We start from the raw sequence: 22,513 nt of genomic DNA, 5'->3' as shown, positions 1-22,513 counted from the left end.
TTCTGAATGTGTTTGGTTCTGAGTGTGTTTGGTTCTTAGTGTGTTTAGTTTTGAGTGTGTTTAGTTTTGAGTGTGTTTAGTTTTGAGTGTGTTTGGTTCTGAGTGTGTTTGGTTCTGTGTGTGTCTGGTTCTGAGTGTGTTTGGTTCTTAGTGTGTTTGGTTCTGTGTGTGTTTGGTTCTGTGTGTGTTTAGTTTTGAGTGTGTTTAGTTTTGAGTGTGTTTGGTTCTGAGTGTGTTTGGTTCTGAATGTGTTTGGTTCTGAGTGTGTTTGGTTCTGAGTGTGTTTGGTTCTTAGTGTGTTTAGTTTTGAGTGTGTTTAGTTTTGAGTGTGTTTAGTTTTGAGTGTGTTTAGTTTTGAGTGTGTTTGGTTCTGAGTGTGTTTGGTTCTGTGTGTGTCTGGTTCTGAGTGTGTTTGGTTCTTAGTGTGTTTGGTTCTGTGTGTGTTTGGTTCTGTGTGTGTTTAGTTTTGAGTGTGTTTGGTTTTGAGTGTGTTTGGTTCTTAGTGTGTTTAGTTTTGAGTGTGTTTGGTTCTTAGTGTGTTTAGTTTTGAGTGTGTTTAGTTTTGAGTGTGTTTGGTTCTGAGTGTGTTTAGTTTTGAGTGTGTTTAGTTTTGAGTGCGTTTGGTTCTGAGTGCGTTTGGTTCTTAGTGTGTTTGGTTTTGAGTGTGTTTAGTTTTGAGTGTGTTTGGTTCTGAGTGTGTTTGGTTTTGAGTGTGTTTGGTTTTGAGTGTGTTTAGTTTTGAGTGTGTTTAGTTCTGAGTGTGTTTGGTTCTGAGTGTGTTTGGTTCTGAGTGTGTTTGGTTTTGAGTGTGTTTGGTTTTGAGTGTGTTTAGTTCTGAGTGTGTTTAGTTTTGAGTGTGTTTGGTTTTGAGTGTGTTTAGTTTTGAGTGTGTTTAGTTTTGAGTGTGTTTGGTTTTGAGTGTGTTTGGTTCTGAGTGTGTTTAGTTCTGAGTGTGTTTGGTTCTGAGTGTGTTTGGTTCTGAGTGTGTTTGGTTCTGAGTGTGTTTGGTTCTGAGTGTGTTTAGTTTTGAGTGTGTTTGGTTCTTAGTGTGTTTAGTTTTGAGTGTGTTTAGTTTTGAGTGTGTTTAGTTTTGAGTGTGTTTAGTTTTGAGTGTGTTTAGTTTTGAGTGTGTTTGGTTTTGAGTGTGTTTGGTTCTGAGTGTGTTTAGTTCTGAGTGTGTTTGGTTTTGAGTGTGTTTGGTTCTGAGTGTGTTTAGTTCTGAGTGTGTTTGGTTCTGAGTGTGTTTGGTTCTGAGTGTGTTTGGTTCTGAGTGTGTTTGGTTCTGAGTGTGTTTAGTTTTGAGTGTGTTTGGTTCTTAGTGTGTTTAGTTTTGAGTGTGTTTAGTTTTGAGTGTGTTTGGTTCTGAGTGTGTTTGGTTTTGAGTGTGTTTGGTTCTGAGTGTGTTTGGTTTTGAGTGTGTTTGGTTCTGAGTGTGTTTGGTTCTGAGTGTGTTTAGTTCTGAGTGTGTTTGGTTCTGAGTGTGTTTGGTTCTGAGTGTGTTTAGTTCTGAGTGTGTTTGGTTCTGAGTGTGTTTGGTTTTGAGTGTGTTTAGTTCTGAGTGTGTTTGGTTTTGAGTGTGTTTGGTTCTGAGTGTGTTTGGTTCTGAGTGTGTTTGGTTCTGAGTGTGTTTGGTTCTGAGTGTGTTTGGTTTTGAGTGTGTTTGGTTTTGAGTGTGTTTAGTTTTGAGTGTGTTTAGTTTTGAGTGTGTTTAGTTTTGAGTGTGTTTAGTTTTGAGTGTGTTTGGTTTTGAGTGTGTTTGGTTTTGAGTGTGTTTGGTTCTGAGTGTGTTTGGTTCTGAGTGTGTTTGGTTCTTAGTGTGTTTGGTTCTTAGTGTGTTTGGTTCTTAGTGTGTTTGGTTCTTAGTGTGTTTGGTTCTGAGTGTGTTTGGTTCTTAGTGTGTTTGGTTCTTAGTGTGTTTGGTTCTTAGTGTGTTTGGTTCTTAGTGTGTTTGGTTCTTAGTGTGTTTGGTTCTGAGTGTGTTTAGTTTTGAGTGTGTTTAGTTTTGAGTGTGTTTAGTTTTGAGTGTGTTTAGTTTTGAGTGTGTTTAGTTTTGAGTGTGTTTGGTTTTGAGTGTGTTTGGTTCTGAGTGTGTTTAGTTCTGAGTGTGTTTGGTTCTGAGTGTGTTTGGTTCTGAGTGTGTTTGGTTTTGAGTGTGCTTGGTTCTGAGTGTGTTTGGTTCTGTGTGTGTTTGGTTCTGAGTGTGTTTGGTTTTGAGTGTGTTTAGTTTTGAGTGTGTTTAGTTTTGAGTGTGTTTAGTTTTGAGTGTGTTTGGTTCTTAGTGCGTTTGGTTCTGAGTGCGTTTGGTTTTGAGTGTGTTTGGTTTTGAGTGTGTTTGGTTCTGAGTGTGTTTAGTTCTGAGTGTGTTTAGTTTTGAGTGTGTTTAGTTTTGAGTGTGTTTGGTTTTGAGTGTGTTTGGTTCTGAGTGTGTTTGGTTCTGAGTGTGTTTAGTTCTGAGTGTGTTTGGTTCTGAGTGTGTTTGGTTCTGAGTGTGTTTGGTTCTGAGTGTGTTTAGTTTTGAGTGTGTTTGGTTCTTAGTGTGTTTAGTTTTGAGTGTGTTTAGTTTTGAGTGTGTTTAGTTTTGAGTGTGTTTAGTTTTGAGTGTGTTTAGTTTTGAGTGTGTTTAGTTTTGAGTGTGTTTGGTTTTGAGTGTGTTTAGTTCTGAGTGTGTTTGGTTTTGAGTGTGTTTGGTTCTGAGTGTGTTTAGTTCTTAGTGTGTTTGGTTCTGAGTGTGTTTGGTTCTGAGTGTGTTTGGTTCTGAGTGTGTTTAGTTTTGAGTGTGTTTAGTTTTGAGTGTGTTTAGTTTTGAGTGCGTTTGGTTCTTAGTGCGTTTGGTTCTGAGTGCGTTTGGTTTTGAGTGTGTTTAGTTTTGAGTGTGTTTGGTTCTGAGTGTGTTTAGTTCTGAGTGTGTTTAGTTTTGAGTGTGTTTAGTTTTGAGTGTGTTTAGTTTTGAGTGTGTTTGGTTCTGAGTGTGTTTAGTTCTGAGTGTGTTTAGTTCTGAGTGTGTTTAGTTCTGAGTGTGTTTAGTTCTGAGTGTGTTTAGTTTTGAGTGTGTTTGGTTCTTAGTGTGTTTAGTTTTGAGTGCGTTTGGTTCTTAGTGTGTTTGGTTCTTAGTGTGTTTAGTTCTGAGTGTGTTTAGTTCTGAGTGTGTTTGGTTCTGAGTGTGTTTGGTTCTGAGTGTGTTTAGTTCTGAGTGTGTTTAGTTCTGAGTGTGTTTAGTTCTGAGTGTGTTTAGTTCTGAGTGTGTTTAGTTCTGAGTGTGTTTAGTTCTGAGTGTGTTTAGTTTTGAGTGTGTTTGGTTCTGAGTGTGTTTGGTTCTGAGTGTGTTTAGTTTTGAGTGTGTTTAGTTTTGAGTGTGTTTAGTTTTGAGTGTGTTTGGTTCTGAGTGTGTTTAGTTCTGAGTGTGTTTAGTTTTGAGTGTGTTTGGTTCTGAGTGTGTTTGGTTCTGAGTGTGTTTGGTTTTGAGTGTGTTTGGTTCTGAGTGTGTTTAGTTCTGAGTGTGTTTAGTTCTGAGTGTGTTTAGTTCTGAGTGTGTTTGGTACTTAGTGTGTTTGGTTTTGAGTGTGTTTAGTTTTGAGTGTGTTTAGTTTAGAGTGTGTTTGGTTCTGAGTGTGTTTGGTTCTGAGTGTGTTTGGTTCTGAGTGTGTTTGGTTCTGAGTGTGTTTGGTTCTGAGTGTGTTTGGTTCTTAGTGTGTTTAGTTTTGAGTGTGTTTAGTTTTGAGTGTGTTTAGTTTTGAGTGTGTTTGGTTCTGAGTGTGTTTGGTTCTGTGTGTGTCTGGTTCTGAGTGTGTTTGGTTCTTAGTGTGTTTGGTTCTGTGTGTGTTTGGTTCTGTGTGTGTTTAGTTTTGAGTGTGTTTGGTTTTGAGTGTGTTTGGTTCTTAGTGTGTTTAGTTTTGAGTGTGTTTGGTTCTTAGTGTGTTTAGTTTTGAGTGTGTTTAGTTTTGAGTGTGTTTGGTTCTGAGTGTGTTTAGTTTTGAGTGTGTTTAGTTTTGAGTGTGTTTGGTTCTTAGTGTGTTTAGTTTTGAGTGTGTTTAGTTTTGAGTGTGTTTGGTTCTGAGTGTGTTTGGTTCTGAGTGTGTTTGGTTCTTAGTGTGTTTGGTTTTGAGTGTGTTTGGTTCTTAGTGTGTTTAGTTTTGAGTGTGTTTAGTTTTGAGTGTGTTTGGTTCTGAGTGTGTTTGGTTCTGAGTGTGTTTGGTTCTGAGTGTGTTTGGTTCTTAGTGTGTTTGGTTCTGAGTGTGTTTGGTTCTGAGTGTGTTTGGTTTTGAGTGTGTTTAGTTTTGAGTGTGTTTGGTTCTTAGTGTGTTTGGTTTTGAGTGTGTTTGGTTCTGAGTGTGTTTGGTTCTGAGTGTGTTTGGTTTTGAGTGTGTTTGGTTCTTAGTGTGTTTGGTTTTGAGTGTGTTTGGTTCTGAGTGTGTTTGGTTCTGAGTGTGTTTGGTTCTGAGTGTGTTTGGTTTTTAGTGTGTTTGGTTCTTAGTGTGTTTAGTTTTGAGTGTGTTTAGTTTTGAGTGTGTTTAGTTTTGAGTGTGTTTAGTTTTGAGTGTGTTTGGTTCTGAGTGTGTTTAGTTCTGAGTGTGTTTAGTTTTGAGTGTGTTTGGTTCTGAGTGCGTTTGGTTTTGAGTGTGTTTGGTTCTGAGTGTGTTTAGTTCTGAGTGTGTTTAGTTCTGAGTGTGTTTGGTTCTTAGTGTGTTTGGTTTTGAGTGTGTTTAGTTTTGAGTGTGTTTAGTTTAGAGTGTGTTTGGTTCTGAGTGTGTTTGGTTCTGAGTGTGTTTGGTTCTGAGTGTGTTTGGTTCTGAGTGTGTTTGGTTCTTAGTGTGTTTAGTTTTGAGTGTGTTTAGTTTTGAGTGTGTTTAGTTTTGAGTGTGTTTGGTTCTTAGTGCGTTTGGTTCTGAGTGCGTTTGGTTTTGAGTGTGTTTAGTTTTGAGTGTGTTTGGTTCTGAGTGTGTTTGGTTCTGTGTGTGTTTGGTTCTGTGTGTGTTTAGTTTTGAGTGTGTTTGGTTTTGAGTGTGTTTGGTTCTGAGTGTGTTTAGTTTTGAGTGTGTTTGGTTCTTAGTGTGTTTAGTTTTGAGTGTGTTTAGTTTTGAGTGTGTTTGGTTCTGAGTGTGTTTAGTTTTGAGTGTGTTTAGTTTTGAGTGTGTTTGGTTCTTAGTGTGTTTAGTTTTGAGTGTGTTTAGTTTTGAGTGTGTTTGGTTCTGAGTGTGTTTGGTTCTTAGTGTGTTTGGTTTTGAGTGTGTTTGGTTCTTAGTGTGTTTAGTTTTGAGTGTGTTTAGTTTTGAGTGTGTTTGGTTCTGAGTGTGTTTGGTTCTGAGTGTGTTTGGTTCTGAGTGTGTTTGGTTCTTAGTGTGTTTGGTTCTGAGTGTGTTTGGTTCTGAGTGTGTTTGGTTTTGAGTGTGTTTAGTTTTGAGTGTGTTTGGTTCTTAGTGTGTTTGGTTTTGAGTGTGTTTGGTTCTGAGTGTGTTTGGTTCTGAGTGTGTTTGGTTTTGAGTGTGTTTGGTTCTTAGTGTGTTTGGTTTTGAGTGTGTTTGGTTCTGAGTGTGTTTGGTTCTGAGTGTGTTTGGTTCTGAGTGTGTTTGGTTTTTAGTGTGTTTGGTTCTTAGTGTGTTTAGTTTTGAGTGTGTTTAGTTTTGAGTGTGTTTAGTTTTGAGTGTGTTTGGTTCTGAGTGCGTTTGGTTTTGAGTGTGCTTGGTTCTGAGTGTGTTTGGTTCTGTGTGTGTTTGGTTCTGAGTGCGTTTGGTTTTGAGTGTGTTTAGTTTTGAGTGTGTTTGGTTCTGAGTGTGTTTAGTTCTGAGTGTGTTTAGTTTTGAGTGTGTTTAGTTTTGAGTGTGTTTAGTTTTGAGTGTGTTTAGTTTTGAGTGTGTTTGGTTCTGAGTGTGTTTAGTTCTGAGTGTGTTTAGTTCTGAGTGTGTTTAGTTCTGAGTGTGTTTAGTTTTGAGTGTGTTTGGTTCTGAGTGTGTTTAGTTTTGAGTGCGTTTGGTTCTTAGTGTGTTTAGTTCTGAGTGTGTTTAGTTCTGAGTGTGTTTGGTTCTGAGTGTGTTTGGTTCTGAGTGTGTTTAGTTCTGAGTGTGTTTAGTTCTGAGTGTGTTTAGTTCTGAGTGTGTTTAGTTCTGAGTGTGTTTTGTTTTGAGTGTGTTTGGTTCTGAGTGTGTTTGGTTCTGAGTGTGTTTAGTTTTGAGTGTGTTTAGTTTTGAGTGTGTTTAGTTTTGAGTGTGTTTAGTTTTGAGTGTGTTTGGTTCTGAGTGTGTTTAGTTCTGAGTGTGTTTGGTTTTGAGTGTGTTTGGTTCTGAGTGCGTTTGGTTTTGAGTGTGTTTGGTTCTGAGTGTGTTTAGTTCTGAGTGTGTTTGGTTTTGAGTGTGTTTAGTTTTGAGTGTGTTTAGTTTTGAGTGTGTTTGGTTCTGAGTGTGTTTGGTTCTGAATGTGTTTGGTTCTGAGTGTGTTTGGTTCTTAGTGTGTTTAGTTTTGAGTGTGTTTAGTTTTGAGTGTGTTTAGTTTTGAGTGTGTTTGGTTCTGAGTGTGTTTGGTTCTGTGTGTGTCTGGTTCTGAGTGTGTTTGGTTCTTAGTGTGTTTGGTTCTGTGTGTGTTTGGTTCTGTGTGTGTTTAGTTTTGAGTGTGTTTAGTTTTGAGTGTGTTTGGTTCTGAGTGTGTTTGGTTCTGAATGTGTTTGGTTCTGAGTGTGTTTGGTTCTGAGTGTGTTTGGTTCTTAGTGTGTTTAGTTTTGAGTGTGTTTAGTTTTGAGTGTGTTTAGTTTTGAGTGTGTTTAGTTTTGAGTGTGTTTGGTTCTGAGTGTGTTTGGTTCTGTGTGTGTCTGGTTCTGAGTGTGTTTGGTTCTGTGTGTGTTTGGTTCTGTGTGTGTTTAGTTTTGAGTGTGTTTGGTTTTGAGTGTGTTTGGTTCTTAGTGTGTTTAGTTTTGAGTGTGTTTGGTTCTTAGTGTGTTTAGTTTTGAGTGTGTTTAGTTTTGAGTGTGTTTGGTTCTGAGTGTGTTTAGTTTTGAGTGTGTTTAGTTTTGAGTGTGTTTGGTTCTTAGTGTGTTTAGTTTTGAGTGTGTTTAGTTTTGAGTGTGTTTGGTTCTGAGTGTGTTTGGTTCTGAGTGTGTTTGGTTCTTAGTGTGTTTGGTTTTGAGTGTGTTTGGTTCTTAGTGTGTTTAGTTTTGAGTGTGTTTAGTTTTGAGTGTGTTTGGTTCTGAGTGTGTTTGGTTCTGAGTGTGTTTGGTTCTGAGTGTGTTTGGTTCTTAGTGTGTTTGGTTCTGAGTGTGTTTGGTTCTGAGTGTGTTTGGTTTTGAGTGTGTTTGGTTCTGAGTGTGTTTGGTTCTGAGTGTGTTTGGTTCTTAGTGTGTTTGGTTCTGAGTGTGTTTGGTTCTGAGTGTGTTTGGTTTTGAGTGTGTTTAGTTTTGAGTGTGTTTGGTTCTTAGTGTGTTTGGTTTTGAGTGTGTTTGGTTCTGAGTGTGTTTGGTTCTGAGTGTGTTTGGTTTTGAGTGTGTTTGGTTCTTAGTGTGTTTGGTTTTGAGTGTGTTTGGTTCTGAGTGTGTTTGGTTCTGAGTGTGTTTGGTTCTGAGTGTGTTTGGTTCTGAGTGTGTTTGGTTTTTAGTGTGTTTGGTTCTTAGTGTGTTTAGTTTTGAGTGTGTTTAGTTTTGAGTGTGTTTAGTTTTGAGTGTGTTTGGTTCTGAGTGCGTTTGGTTCTTAGTGTGTTTGGTTCTGAGTGTGTTTGGTTTTGAGTGTGTTTGGTTTTGAGTGTGTTTAGTTTTGAGTGTGTTTGGTTCTTAGTGTGTTTGGTTTTGAGTGTGTTTGGTTCTGAATGTGTTTGGTTCTGAGTGTGTTTGGTTCTGAGTGTGTTTGGTTCTGAGTGTGTTTGGTTCTGAGTGTGTTTAGTTTTGAGTGTGTTTAGTTCTGAGTGTGTTTGGTTCTGAGTGTGTTTGGTTCTGAGTGTGTTTGGTTTTGAGTGTGTTTAGTTTTGAGTGTGTTTAGTTTTGAGTGTGTTTAGTTTTGAGTGTGTTTAGTTTTGAGTGTGTTTAGTTTTGAGTGTGTTTGGTTTTGAGTGTGTTTGGTTCTGAGTGTGTTTGGTTTTGAGTGTGTTTAGTTTTGAGTGTGTTTGGTTTTGAGTGTGTTTGGTTCTGAGTGTGTTTAGTTTTGAGTGTGTTTAGTTCTGAGTGTGTTTGGTTCTGAGTGTGTTTAGTTTTGAGTGTGTTTAGTTTTGAGTGTGTTTAGTTTTGAGTGTGTTTGGTTCTGAGTGTGTTTGGTTCTTAGTGTGTTTAGTTTTGAGTGTGTTTGGTTCTTAGTGTGTTTAGTTTTGAGTGTGTTTAGTTTTGAGTGTGTTTGGTTCTGAGTGTGTTTGGTTCTGAGTGTGTTTGGTTCTGAGTGTGTTTGGTTCTGAGTGTGTTTAGTTTTGAGTGTGTTTAGTTTTGAGTGTGTTTGGTTCTGAGTGTGTTTGGTTCTGAGTGTGTTTAGTTTTGAGTGTGTTTAGTTTTGAGTGTTTGGTTCTGAGTGTGTTTGGTTCTTAGTGTGTTTGGTTTTGAGTGTGTTTAGTTTTGAGTGTGTTTAGTTTTGAGTGTGTTTGGTTCTGAGTGTGTTTGGTTCCGAGTGTGTTTAGTTTTGAGTGTGTTTAGTTTTGAGTGTGTTTGGTTCTTAGTGTGTTTAGTTTTGAGTGTGTTTGGTTCTTAGTGTGTTTAGTTTTGAGTGTGTTTAGTTTTGAGTGTGTTTAGTTTTGAGTGTGTTTAGTTTTGAGTGTGTCTGGTTCTGAGTGTGTTTGGTTCTTAGTGTGTTTAGTTTTGAGTGTGTTTAGTTTTGAGTGTGTTTAGTTTTGAGTGTGTTTAGTTTTGAGTGTGTTTGGTTCTTAGTGTGTTTAGTTTTGAGTGTGTTTAGTTTTGAGTGTGTTTGGTTCTTAGTGTGTTTGGTTCTGAGTGTGTTTGGTTCTGAGTGTGTTTGGTTCTGAGTGTGTTTGGTTCTGAGTGTGTTTGGTTCTGAGTGCGTTTGGTTCTGAGTGTGTTTGGTTCTGAGTGCGTTTGGTTCTGAGTGCGTTTGGTTCTGAGTGTGTTTGGTTTTGAGTGCGTTTGGTTTTGAGTGTGTTTGGTTCTGAGTGTGTTTGGTTTTGAGTGTGTTTGGTTCTGAGTGTGTTTAGTTTTGAGTGTGTTTGGTTCTGAGTGTGTTTGGTTTTGAGTGTGTTTGGTTCTTAGTGTGTTTGGTTTTGAGTGTGTTTGGTTCTGAGTGTGTTTGGTTCTGAGTGTGTTTGGTTTTGAGTGTGTTTGGTTCTGAGTGTGTTTGGTTCTGAGTGTGTTTGGTTCTTAGTGTGTTTGGTTTTGAGTGTGTTTGGTTCTGAGTGTGTTTGGTTCTGAGTGTGTTTGGTTCTGAGTGTGTTTGGTTCTGAGTGTGTTTGGTTCTGAGTGTGTTTAGTTTTGAGTGTGTTTAGTTTTGAGTGTGTTTAGTTTTGAGTGTGTTTGGTTCTGAGTGTGTTTGGTTCTGAGTGTGTTTGGTTCTGAGTGTGTTTGGTTTTGAGTGTGTTTAGTTTTGAGTGTGTTTAGTTTTGAGTGTTTTTGGTTTTGAGTGTGTCTGGTTCTGAGTGTGTTTAGTTTTGAGTGTTTTTGGTTCTGAGTGTGTTTGGTTCTGTGTGTGTTTGGTTCTGAGTGTGTTTGGTTCTGAGTGTGTTTGGTTCTGAGTGTGTTTGGTTCTGAGTGTGTTTGGTTTTGAGTGTGTTTGGTTCTTCGTGTGTTTGGTTCTTCGTGTGTTTGGTTCTTAGTGTGTTTGGTTCTTAGTGTGTTTGGTTCTTAGTGTGTTTGGTTCTGTATGCGTTTGGACTCACTTGCAGGACTTGTGTGAGCAGGGCTTGAAGATGGCTGAGATGGAGTGGGCATAGCAGATGGGGCAGAGGTCCTCTTCACTGGTTGGCTGCAGACAGAAAAAAATGTTTTCAGAACCATCAGGAGGAGAAGGAGCGGAAGAAGAAGAAGGAGAAGAAACAACAGCTCATCCTCAGCAGTGTTAAACCTTCAGTCAGAACTCCTTCCTGTCACATGAAGCTGACAGTCACACCAACACAGTTTGCCCCAGTGCATGCTGGGATGTGGGAGTTCCCTGCCCTCCTTCCTCCCTCATCTTCCTCGCTGTATTCGTCCGTCTAACTCTGGGTTCCCCAGACTACGGCCCGCGGGCCGCATACGGCCCGCCACGCCCCTTTGACCGGCCCTCCACCTCTCTGCACCTCACCATTTGAACTGGCCCAAAGAAGCAATCCTCGAAGAAAAAAAAAAAAAAAAAAAAAGATAAAATATATTTTTTAAATATTTTATTTTATTTGGCCTACTTGTTTTGTGAAATAATAACAGGACTCTCCAAACGAGATCTCTGTTCATTCCGTCACCTGAGATTAGAACTCGAGGCCGTCAGTATGTAGTGGCCGTGAGCCAAACAGTGGAACTGTCAACCTGATCGCCAGCGCCTCTATCACGCTTTAAAAGCAACGTTATCTAACGTTCTGGTTGACATCTGTTACATTTGCATCTTGTTTTTTTTTAACACTAAAATATTTTTTTATTAACTGTCGTGTTCTTTGTAATGAATGCCAACAGACAGACTTCTCTTGTTATCGCCATTTATTCAGCAAACCCTCACAACAACTCCTCACTAGACTAACTGTCAAGCTAGTGCTCCGTTCTCTTAACTTCCTCTTTACGTCTCGAACGTGTCCTTCAAAATAAAAGCACATCAATAATATCCTCAATTCCACCACATTAACCATTTATATTTTATATAATTGTATATATTTTTGCATAAAATCAAGAGAATTATGGACAACCCTGAACATCCTCTCCATGAGACTTATCGGAAAACAGAGTCTCTTCAGTCAAAGGCTTCTTCAGTTTGGATGCAAAACGGACCGCTACAGGAAATCTTTCCTGCCCACAGCCATCAGCATCTATAATAACTCCTTGATTTAATTGAGTTACATCAACATTTAATTTCCCTCTGGGATAAATAAAGTATTTTTGAATTGAATTGAATTGAATTGAATATGTGTGTCTGTATTATTTATATGACGTATATTTATGACAGAATTCCCGCCACCTGACAAGTTGATCGAAGTCACGCGCAGAGAATATTATGCTACAGTTGAACAGCAGTGTAATGGCCTGCAGTAAAGTGAGGAAAATTGACAGAGAGTGTCGGGTTTTTAAAGAACAATGGACCAAGGATTATTTTTTTGTTCCATGGAAGGACCGTGCCATTTGTATAATATGTAAAGAAAATGTGGCCGTGTTTAAAGAATATAACCTTCGCCGTCATCACGAAACCCGGCACAAAGAGTATGCCAGCTTAAGCGGGCTAGCGAGAGATGATAAGGTTCGGCGTCTGAAAGGGGGGCTAGCTGCTCAACAGGATGCCTTCCTTCGTCAATCCCGGGTGAACCTGGCTGCTGTCCGAGCAAGCTACAAAGTAGCTCACCTACTGGCTACCCACAGCAAGCCGTTCACAGACGGAGAATTCGGGAAGCTCATGATGCTGGCTGTGGCTGAGGAGGTGTGTCCCGAGAAGACAGATGCCTTCAGTGGGGTGAGTCTCTCAGCACAAACGATGACGAGGCGAATTGAGGAGATGGGGGATAACGTGTTTGACCAACTGAGAGAGAAAGCCGCAGAATTCAAGTTTTTTGCTTTAGCCATGGATGAAAGTAATGACTAGGACACGGCACAACTGTTGATTTTTATTCGAGGGGTCAACACACGTTTTGAAGTGTCAGAGGAGCTGGCATCACTGAGAAGCCTAAAAGGCACAACAACTGGAGAAGACCTTTTTGTCGAAGTGTGCAAAACAATGGGCGAACTTGGTCTGCAATGGGCTAATTTTGCCAGTGTCACCACAGATGGTGCGCCAAGCATGGTCGGATCTACGAGGGGTTTAGTAGGGCGCTTGAACGGCGAGTTCAAGGAACGAGGTCTCGCCCCACCGGTTCAAGTCCACTGCCTGATTCACCAGCAAGCGCTGTGCTGCAAAGTTTTGAAGTGGGCGTCTGTGATGAAGGTGGTTGTGCACTGTGTCAACTACATCCGGAAAAATGGGCTGAAACACAGGCAGTTCCAGGCCTTTCTCTCCGAGCTGGGGTCTGCTTACCAGGATGTGCTGTACTACACCGAAATCCGATGGTTAAGTCGAGGCAAAGTGTTGCGCCGTGTCTACGACCTGCTGCCCGAAATAAACACCTTCCTCCAGTCTAAAGGTGAAACGGTACGGGAGCTGACCGACCCGGAGTGGAAATGGGACCTCGCGTTTTTAACTGATGTGACTGAACTGTTGAACCACCTCAACCTACAGCTCCAAGGCAAAGGGAATCTCATCAGCGACATGTATTCCCATATAAAAGCATTCGAGGTCAAACTGCAGCTCCTTGTGCGACAGGTCCAAAAGCTGGACTTCACACATCTCCCTGCCACCCAAAGCTACTGCGCCGAGAAACCAGCCGCCCCTTTCCCAGTCGCGAAGTGCAAGGATGCGCTGGAGATGCTGCAGCGAGAGTTCAGTGTGCGCTTCCGCGAGCTTCATGTCAACAAGAAAGACATAAGTCTGTTTCAGAACCCCTTTGCTGCTGACATAGACGACGCACTTCCCTCTCTTCAGTTTGAACTAGCCGAGCTGCAGAATTGTGATGTCCTTAAAGACGCATTCAAGCCTGACCGCCTCCTTGAGTTCTTTGCTGCGCTACCAGAGAGCACTTACCCGAACATGAAACAACATGCTCTGAAGATGTGTACCGTTTTTGGCAGCACCTACACCTGCGAGCAGACGTTTTCCCGCATGAAGCAAATAAAAAATCCAACGAGGAACAGACTCTCAGATGAACATTTGCATCAAACTTTGAGACTGGCAACCACTAGTCTTCACCCAGACATCGGACTTCTCACCAGCCAGAAGCAAGCACACAGTTCACACTGATATGGTAAATATACTGATTTTAACTATTACTATTACAATTTTATATGGTTGTAAACATGAACTATGATTTTTGATGAAATATGATTAATGTTTTTAATAAATTTTAATGAATAATGATTTTAATGAGCTTTTAAAATCTACAGCTACACTGTATTTGTAAAATCACATCAAAAGGAACAACAGGCAGCATATTTATGTAATTTACTGAATGTGTCCAATGTCATCCCTTTATGCCAGGTTTCCAGGCAGCAAGAGAGGGGACTGCAACTGCTGACCTCAAAGATCACTCACTGCCCATCCATCCTTCCTCCCACCCTGGTTACAACAAGTACAAAATCAGTTTACCTACTGCACATATTGCTGACTTCCCACTCTGTTACTCTCTTCTAGTTTAACCTGTTGAGGGCGTACTGCTCAGTCTCTCCTCTCTCCTCCCAATCTCTTCTCTCAGCATCTCTCTCTCTCTCTCTCTCTCTCTCTCTCTCTCTCTCTCTCTCTCTCTCTCTCTCTCTCTCTCTCTCTCTCTCTCTCTCTCTCTCTCTCTCTCTCTCTCTCTCTCTCTCTCTCTCTCTCTCTCTCTCTCTCTCTCTCTCTCTCTCTCTCTCTCTCTCTCTCTCTCTCTCTCTCTCTCTCTCTCTCTCTCACTTCTTTATGCACTGCCACTCATCTCAATCTCCTATTTCAAAGGGATGATAATTGTGCTGTAGAAGTGTTTGGATGCTCATTGCATTTTCACCTTGAACAAAAAAAATCTCACCTGAATATACAAATAAGAGTTGGTTAGTTGATATATTGTTCACCAGAAGTTTCTTGTCTTTATAGTTTCTCATCTCACTGTAATATAGGCCTACCATTTCTATTGTATCACTCATAAACTGTTAATCACCATATTTTTCTAACCTTTCCTTGCTATTTTTACATGGTTGTTATTAGAAAATAAAAGGAATACCTGTGGTATTTCAAATTGAAAAACATGTGAAGTACTCACTTCTTTTGCAAATCACTTGTAATGATGAACTATTTTGTGCTAGAAATTATGGCTATAACAGGCAGTGGCCTAGTATAAAGCCCACATGATTGATCCCGGCCCCTCATCACAGTCAGGAACGATAATGTGGCCCCCAGAGAAAAAAGTTTGGGGACCCCTGGTCTAACTCTTTCTATCCTTTTAGGAAACTGCTAAGTGGAGACACCTCCGGCCCTCAGGAGGAACTTTTTAAATGAAGGATTCACAAACTTTTCCAATCGGTCGTAAAAATATAATGAAGCAGGAAGAACCTTTCCAACATTTAGTTAAAAACTGATAGTTTCAGCAGGAGAAGTGACTTTGGAAAGTAAAACCTTTTTACTTTAATCCTGGAGCGGGACATTGTTCTGACTGCAGGTATCTGAACTGTTCTGGTTCTGTGGGGCTTTGTTCGGCTTTTAATCTTTCTGGAACGAAATGAAAGCAGCAGAGAGCTGAACATCCACCAGCTGCTGTGCTGCTGACTTTAATAAAAGAGATGAAAACTCAGAGGAGCTCGACTCAATGTGTTCTTTATTAAATACAGAGAAGAAGAAATCCACTCATCTGTGGCTGGACCGGCCCACTCCGCATTAACCCATTTAGGCCGGGAAAGCATTGCCGCATTTCTACCTTTAAAGCCGGGGGCGCTGTTGCGTTATTCTGGCTTTAAGGCCGGGAAAGCGTACACTTCTTTTTTCCTGTATAAGGTTGTTTTGCACCAATTATTGACCTCTGCGCCAATGAAATGCATTATAATAGACACGTGAGAGTGTCGTCATGTTCCTCGTGTCATTGTTTTTAAGTTAAGTAAGTTACATCGAACAAGACATTTCAGATGGTAGCGATTTTGAGGAGTTTCTTGGCTTTGATGATGCTGATGAACGCGCTGACCCAATCGATCGAGATTTATGGCTGGCACATATGTTTGAAGATGACGATAACGACTGACAATTACCACCGCAATCGACGGAGAGATTTCAACCGCACACCAGGGGTGAAAGCCAATTTACCTGCAGATGCCACACTGTTGCAGGCATTCAATCATATTTTTACTGAGGAGCTTTGGGCGCATCTCGTTTCCGAGACGAATAGATACAGTGAGCAGGTACTTCAGACTCCAGCTCGAGCAAAGATGGCAAGGTGGTCCCACGTAACTGTGCCGGAGATGAAAACGTTTATTGGAATGTGTATGGGCATGGGACTCTTTGTGCTGCCAGTACGAAGAGATTACTGGCGATAAAATAAATAGATAAATAAATAATTTAAATATAAAATTAAATTTTATTTTATTACTGTTTTCTAATTGAAAATAGTGCCGTTCCTGCACTTTACTTTTTACATGTTCTATTTTAGTGAAGGTGTATGTAAATAAACTCAATTTCCAAAGAAAGCCACAGGTGTAAGCTCTCAAATACTTTTTGAATTTTGTGAAATCAATCATTTAGTAGGCGTTGACACAATTGCTGAATTTCCAGAAAAACTTCCGGTTTTAGGGGGTCTTTCTGAAATCGCCCATAGGTTTTACAGGCATTCTTTTCCAGGCGTTTTAGGCCTAAATGGGTTAAAGCGGCTCACAGAGAAGGTTAAAATCAGTCCTGTGGCGGTAAATGACACCACGATGATGGAGTGAAGTTGAAATGATCGATCAGAAGCTTCAACAGTTGATGGCAGCCGGTCAACAAAAATGACAAGCCGCCCTCTGATCGTGGTCTTCATGCAATAAATTGGTATCAGTTAACTTCAACGAGTACGAGTATATTAGAATAGTATCGGCCCGATCCCTATACCAGTATCGGCGTCGGCTCAACCAGGTAGAAAACCTTCAGACGGTGCATTTTGTTGGAGGAGAGATTTTCCTGCATCACATTCTTGTTTTTACTCGGTCCTTCAGCCCCCCCCCCCCCCCCCTCCCCTCCCCTCCATCTTTCTCCACACTGCATGAAACTTCCAACCTATCAACACCTGTGTCTAACCTTCCCACCGCCCACAGGACGCCAGCTGCTGCAGCTCTGCAGGAATCACTGCGGTGATTCAGAGGCTCTCATTCTGATCAGACTTCACTGAAAATACTTCACAGTTCAGCTCAAGACTGAGAGAAGATGATGAGGAAACCACAAAGATGTGAATCCTCTGGACTGGTTTCACTGCCTGAGGAGTCCAGTGTGGACCCAGTTTGACTCTAACTCAGTGTTTCCCAACCTGTTTTGGCCTGAGTACCCCCTCACACATACAACGCGTGCGATGATTCTCCAAAAGTAGAGCAACACAGTGGTTATTACGTGAAAATCATTTTATTTAATATCCTTAACTTGAACATAAAATTCTCAGGCTTTCTCTTTTTTTTTTTTAACCTCAGTTGAATTCAACATAAGAATAAAAAACATTTTCTTGAAATATAAATAATTAACCAAAATAGTATAAATTCTAAATCAAAATAATCTTCCTTTGTTATCTAACTTAAACAAGTAACATTTCTCTTTATTTTAAGAATACATGAACATAACTCATTTCTCTCTCTTTTTAAGAATACATTAACAGGCCTAACTCATGTAACATTCATCACAAAACTGGAGTCTCCTTCATAAACAGTCCTCCATAAAAGTGTGACTCCTTAATAAATAAATAAATAAAATAAATAAAAAAACTCCCCGTGCGCCGTGTACCCCCGGTTGGGAAACACTGCTCTAACCGACCTCGATATTTATCCAACACTTTGGACTCGTGGAGAACCCAGAATGCTCTGACCAGAGATGAGTTCCAGGTCATGTTACTAGGGCTGGACGAGTTAACTCGCTGATTATTTAAAGCCGATAAATATTTTATCGCGCATTAACGCAGGTTTTATATATTTATTTAAAAAAAAATAATGGATAGGAAAGTTCAGAGAGACAGGAAGCAGGGGGAAGAGAGAGGGGGAACGACACGCAGCACAGGGCCAGCTGCAGCGAGGTCTATAGCCTCTGTACATGGGGCGCCTGCTCAACCCACTACGCCACGGACCACCCCTGTTTTATTATTTATTTTATTATTGTAAAATTCTGTTGCTCACAGGCTTTTATTTTGTAAAAGTCTGTTGCTCTCTGCTGTGGAACAGGAAAAGAAAGTAATCGGCGGATCCACCAAACATGGAGAAGGGTACGGAACTTTTACTCGGCCATTTTCATTTTAAAGCTCTTCCAGACGGCGGAGTCGACAGAACCAAAGTCATCTGTAAACACTGCCAAGTTGAATTGTCTTCTCAGCGTAGTAGTTCCAGTCTAAAATATCACTTAAAGGCAAAACACACAACTGATAGCAGCAAGTCATTCAAGGAAACAGACAGTGGAGCGAGGCTTCTACATAAAAACTACAGAAAGATGCTGATGTTAAAAGTGTGTTTGCACAACAAATGTTATGGCACTTTCATTCATATGGCAGCACATTTAAAATAAAGCTAAATGCTAAAAGCTATACACTACTTTTGGATTCATTTTTGGATTCTGCGTACAAATGTGATTAATCAGGGAAATCATGTGATTAATTAGATTAAACGTTTTAAACGTTGCCCAGCCCAACATGTTACCGGTCTCAGGTGAAAAACACCGAACAGAACCGGAGCAGCCGATCCGCTCTGATCCGATCACAGGAAACAGAAACAGCTCATTTGTGTTCCCCCTCCGGTAGTTAAAAAATGAACAAAAATAAATGCAAAACGACTTAAAGCTGCCAGCTTTTAGATGAAGTAACAGCTGATGTTCCTGTGCAGGAGTGTGGCTGCTGACCTTTATGGCAGCCTGTGGGAGCTGCTCATTTCAGAGCATGCACACAGAGTCCTTATGTAAATGCTGCTGTGAACACGTGTGTGAGCAGGGAGGTCAAGAGATCCTCCTCTGAGGGATGGAAAGGTGTGTTGGCTGCAGCGTGAGGTCCGGCCTTCAGCTGATGTGTGTTAGTGAAGACGGTGAAGAAGGAGGACGAATGGAGGACAGACTCTTACCTCCAGAGGCTGAAATGCCAACAACATCTGAGCCTGCGTCATCTTTCTGTGTGGGTTCATTTCTCAAGTCAAGCGGAAGTTTCAAAACATGTAATTTAGCATCTGTGTGGCGTGACTCACGGGAAGGAAACAAGCTGGAGACGCAAACTATTCCCACTTTACAGGAAACGCCTGTAAAAAACCTGCAGGGACTCACAAGAAAACATAAACCTGGAAAGAGACGGCCGACGCAGAAATAATCAGTTTGAGGAGTTTCAGTCAGGATTCAGAGTGCATCACAGCACAGAAACAGGTGAAAGTTACCAATGATCTCCTCTTAGCCTCTGATAGCGGACTTGTGTCTGTGCTTGTCCTGTTGGATCTCAGTGCTGCATCTGATACGGTCGATCACAGTATCTTATTACACAGACTTGAACATGTTATTGGGATTAAAGGAACTGCATTAGGCTGGTTTAAGTCATATTTATCTAATAGATTTCAGTTTGTTCTTGTAAATGAAGAATCTTCCTCACACACCAGAGTAAGTCATGGAGTTCCTCAGGGTTCTGTGCTTGGACCGATTCTTTTCACTTCATACATGCCTCCATCAGGTGACATTATTATTTATTTTTTGTTTTATTTATTTATTTCAAATAGGGACAATGCACAAAAGCATTAATCTTGAGAGAAGAGATGCCTTGTGCCAGGTTGTAGCAACATTTGCTCATTTCCACCTGTAGTCCCCGGGCACGTAAGGTAAGAATAGATTGAGATTGTAAAATATGACAGATTAAAGTAATATGCAGACCATAATATTTTAAAAATAGACAAAATACACTGGCAAAAAAGAAAAACGAAAACAGGAAACAAGGGCGCCAAAATCATTAGACAGCAGGGCATAAAGTTCCATCGCTATGCTGATGATACTCAGCTGTACTTATCTATAAAAACCAGATGAACCCAATAGGTTGGTCAGACTACAAGCATGTCTTAAAGACATAAAGACCTGGATGACTCAGAACTGTCTGCTTCTAAACTCCAGCTAGTTGGCTGGGGTTTAAAAAATAAAGCGTTTTGCTTCTCAAAACAATGTGCATTCAAAAGAGTAATACATTTACGACTAGTTACCGTAACAGGCACGGCTGTCGGCAGGCGGCAGCAGGCAGTGATACGAAGGGAGAGAAAATAGGGCCAAGCGATTGTGAGGTCTGACTTTTTCCTGGAGAACGATTTTGTGATGCAAATGTATTACTCTGTTGAACGCATATTGTTCTGAGAAGCAAAACGCTTTACTTTTTAAACCCCAGCCAACTAGCCGGACTACCTTCATCAACACCAAAACGAGGCTGGAACTCTGCTCACAGGACGCAGCAGGGGGTAAGAAGATGTTCAGAAATGATGTTGCTGATATGAGATGTCATACAGCTTCATGTCAAAAGAGGCGAACTGTCCCTTTAAGGTCTCGGTTTTAAAATCTGGCCCAACTGAATTTCTAATTGAATAGCCCTGCTCTACACGGTATTTCCTCGGCTTCTGGTCCTACAGGGAGGAACTTTGGAGTTATTTCTGACCAGGATCTGTCCTCTGACTCGCATATAAAACAGGTTTCCAGGACTGCCTTCTTTCACCTTCGTAATGTTGTTAAAATCAGGAACATCCTGTCTCAGAGTGATACAGAATAACTGCTCCATGAATCTTTTACTTCAGGATCGGAGTGCTGTAATTCTTTATTATTGGTAGTAAAAGGGAGTTTTTTCTGTGCACGCTCAGATCGTTGGATCAAAGAGAAGCTTTAATGCAATCTGTTGAGTTTCCTCAGCTCGGCTCCTTTTCTATCGTCTCTGTATGAATTGGATTAAACTGAATTGAGTTTGTGTTTGTGAGTTTGTGAATTGTGTTTCAAACATTTTCTGTGTAAGAATAAAAGAGCAGGAATAAAATAAGGCGGCAGCAGGAAGCAGGTCAGCGTTGGTGGGAATGTGCGCTCGCTCTGCAGGCTGCACGTTTGCGTCCTGATGGCAGACGGCTGGAGAGTCGGAGGGTCCAGAGGAGGAGGAGGGGGGAGTCAGAGATGGATCATCTGAGTCCAGAAACATCAGAGCGGAGAAGGAAATGTGTCCAAAAATAACAAAGTGTGGGAGCTTATGGAGAAAGATGGAGGGCAGGGGATGGAGAGGAGGCGGCTTCCAGTTAGAAAAGCTGGTTAAAGCTGGTTTGATGCAACCTGCTGCTAATAAACGTTGGACTGTGGAGGAGGGTGGGTCAATAAAAGAGTCTGAGCCGACTCCTCAGATCAGGGAACCTGGACCTGAGTCTGAGGCAGAACCAGGACCCATCAGAGCCCCATCTGAGACCCATCAGAGCCCGTCAGAGACCATCAGAGCCCATCAGAGCCCGTCAGAGCCCATCAGAACCCCATCTAAGACCCATCAGAGCCCCATCAGAACCCATCAGAACCCATCAGAACCCCATCAGAGCCCATCAGAACCCATCAGAGCCCGTCAGAGACCATCAGAGCCCCATCTAAGACCCATCAGAACCCATCAGAGCCCGTCAGAGCCCGTCAGAGCCCGTCAGAGCCCGTCAGAGCCCGTCAGAGCCCGTCAGAGCCCATCAGAACCCATCAGAACCCGTCAGAACCCGTCAGAGCCCGTCAGAGCCCATCAGAACCCATCAGAACCCGTCAGAACCCGTCAGAGCCCATCAGAACCCGTCAGAGCCCATCAGAGCCCGTCAGAGCCCATCAGAGCCCATCAGAACCCATCAGAGCCCGTCAGAGCCCGTCAGAGCCCGTCAGAGCCCATCAGAACCCATCAGAACCCCATCAGAGCCCCGTCAGAGCCCATCAGAGCCCCATCAGAGACCCATCAGAACCCATCAGAACCCCATCAGAGCCCCGTCAGAGCCCATCAGAACCCATCAGAACCCCATCAGAGCCCCGTCAGAGCCCATCAGAGCCCCATCAGAGCCCCATCAGAACCCAACAGAACCCATCAGAGCCCATCAGAACCCATCAGAGCCCATCAGAGCCCATCAGAGCCCATCAGAACCCATCAGAGCCCCGTCAGAGCCCATCAGAGCCCATCAGAGCCCATCAGAACCCCATCAGAGCCCCGTCAGAGCCCATCAGAGCCCATCAGAGCCCCATCTGAGACCCATCAGAACCCGTCAGAGCCCGTCAGAGCCCGTCAGAGCCCGTCAGAGCCCGTCAGAGCCCATCAGAACCCATCAGAACCCCATCAGAGCCCCATCAGAGCCCATCAGAGCCCATCAGAGCCCCATCAGAACCCCATCAGAGCCCCGTCAGAGCCCCGTCAGAGCCCATCAGAGCCCATCAGAGCCCATCAGAACCCATCAGAACACCATCAGAGCCCCGTCAGAGCCCATCAGAGCCCATCAGAGCCCCATCTGAGACCCATCAGAGCCCGTCAGAACCCGTCAGAGCCCGTCAGAGCCCATCAGAGCCCATCAGAACCCATCAGAACCCCGTCAGAACCCCGTCAGAGCCCATCAGAGCCCATCAGAACCCATCAGAACCCATCAGAACCCCATCAGAGCCCCGTCAGAGCCCATCAGAGCCCCATCAGAGACCCATCAGAACCCAACAGAACCCATCAGAGCCCATCAGAACCCATCAGAGCCCATCAGAGCCCATCAGAGCCCATCAGAACCCATCAGAACCCATCAGAGCCCGTCAGAGCCCATCAGAGCCCATCAGAACCCATCAGAACCCATCAGAGCCCCATCAGAACCCGTCAGAGCCCGTCAGAACCCGTCAGAACCCGTCAGAGCCCATCAGAGCCCATCAGAACCCATCAGAGCCCCATCAGAGCCCCGTCAGAGCCCATCAGAGCCCCATCAGAGCCCATCAGAGCCCATCAGAACCCGTCAGAGCCCGTCAGAGCCCGTCAGAACCCGTCAGAGCCCATCAGAGCCCATCAGAACCCATCAGAGCCCCATCAGAGCCCCGTCAGAGCCCATCAGAGCCCCATCAGAGCCCATCAGAGCCCATCAGAACCCATCAGAGCCCATCAGAGCCCCATCAGAGCCCATCAGAGCCCATCAGAACCCATCAGAGCCCATCAGAGCCCCATCAGAGACCCGTCAGAGCCCCATCAGAGCCCATCAGAGACCCATCAGAGCCCATCAGAGCCCCATCAGAGCCCATCAGAGACCCATCAGAACCCATCAGAGCCCATCAGAACCCATCAGAGCCCATCAGAACCCATCAGAACCCCATCAGAGCCCCATCAGAGCTCATCAAAGCCCAACAATCAACCGTAAACTCTCCTGGGGGAGGCTGAGTGTAGCTAGAGCTCTGGTTCCTCTTTCTTTGTTTTTTCAGCCGTTTGAGGACCTGAAGATGAAACCGAAGAAGTTAAAAAGTATGTCCACGACTTTATTAAAACGAGCCCTGAATGTTCTGGAGCTGCTGCCCACATTCAGCAGGACAACTAACAGAAAGAAAACACCCTGATCCTCTCATCATCCTCACCATCATCCTGTCTGTTTGAGACATTTCAACCTGAGCTGCGTTATTCAGGGAACATGCAGCACCTCTCTCACATTCACTGAAGGAACAAAGATGGATTCCTGTAATCCTGAATGTGGAGGCAGTTTTAAGAGGCCGAGCTCCATCTGAAA

At 42.5% G+C, this 22,513-nt stretch overlaps 1 protein-coding gene across 5 annotated transcripts in view; it reads right to left on the bottom strand.

The window, feature by feature from the left end:
- Positions 1-22,513, bottom strand: part of rnf123 (ring finger protein 123) — a 149,821-nt gene that overhangs the window by 5,340 nt on the left and 121,968 nt on the right. For all 5 annotated transcript variants that reach the window (XM_075460104.1, XM_075460108.1, XM_075460105.1 and 2 more), the window contains exon 39: positions 9,781-9,866. In XM_075460104.1, coding sequence (XP_075316219.1) covers positions 9,781-9,866 — 86 coding nt within the window. The remainder of the gene's footprint in view (positions 1-9,780; positions 9,867-22,513) is intronic.

The sequence above is a fragment of the Odontesthes bonariensis genome, chromosome 3, assembly GCF_027942865.1.
Source record: "Odontesthes bonariensis isolate fOdoBon6 chromosome 3, fOdoBon6.hap1, whole genome shotgun sequence".
NCBI classification, from domain to species: domain Eukaryota; kingdom Metazoa; phylum Chordata; class Actinopteri; order Atheriniformes; family Atherinopsidae; genus Odontesthes; species Odontesthes bonariensis.
Note: the sequence above shows the minus strand (reverse complement) of the source record. Positions and strands in the feature narration are given on the sequence as shown.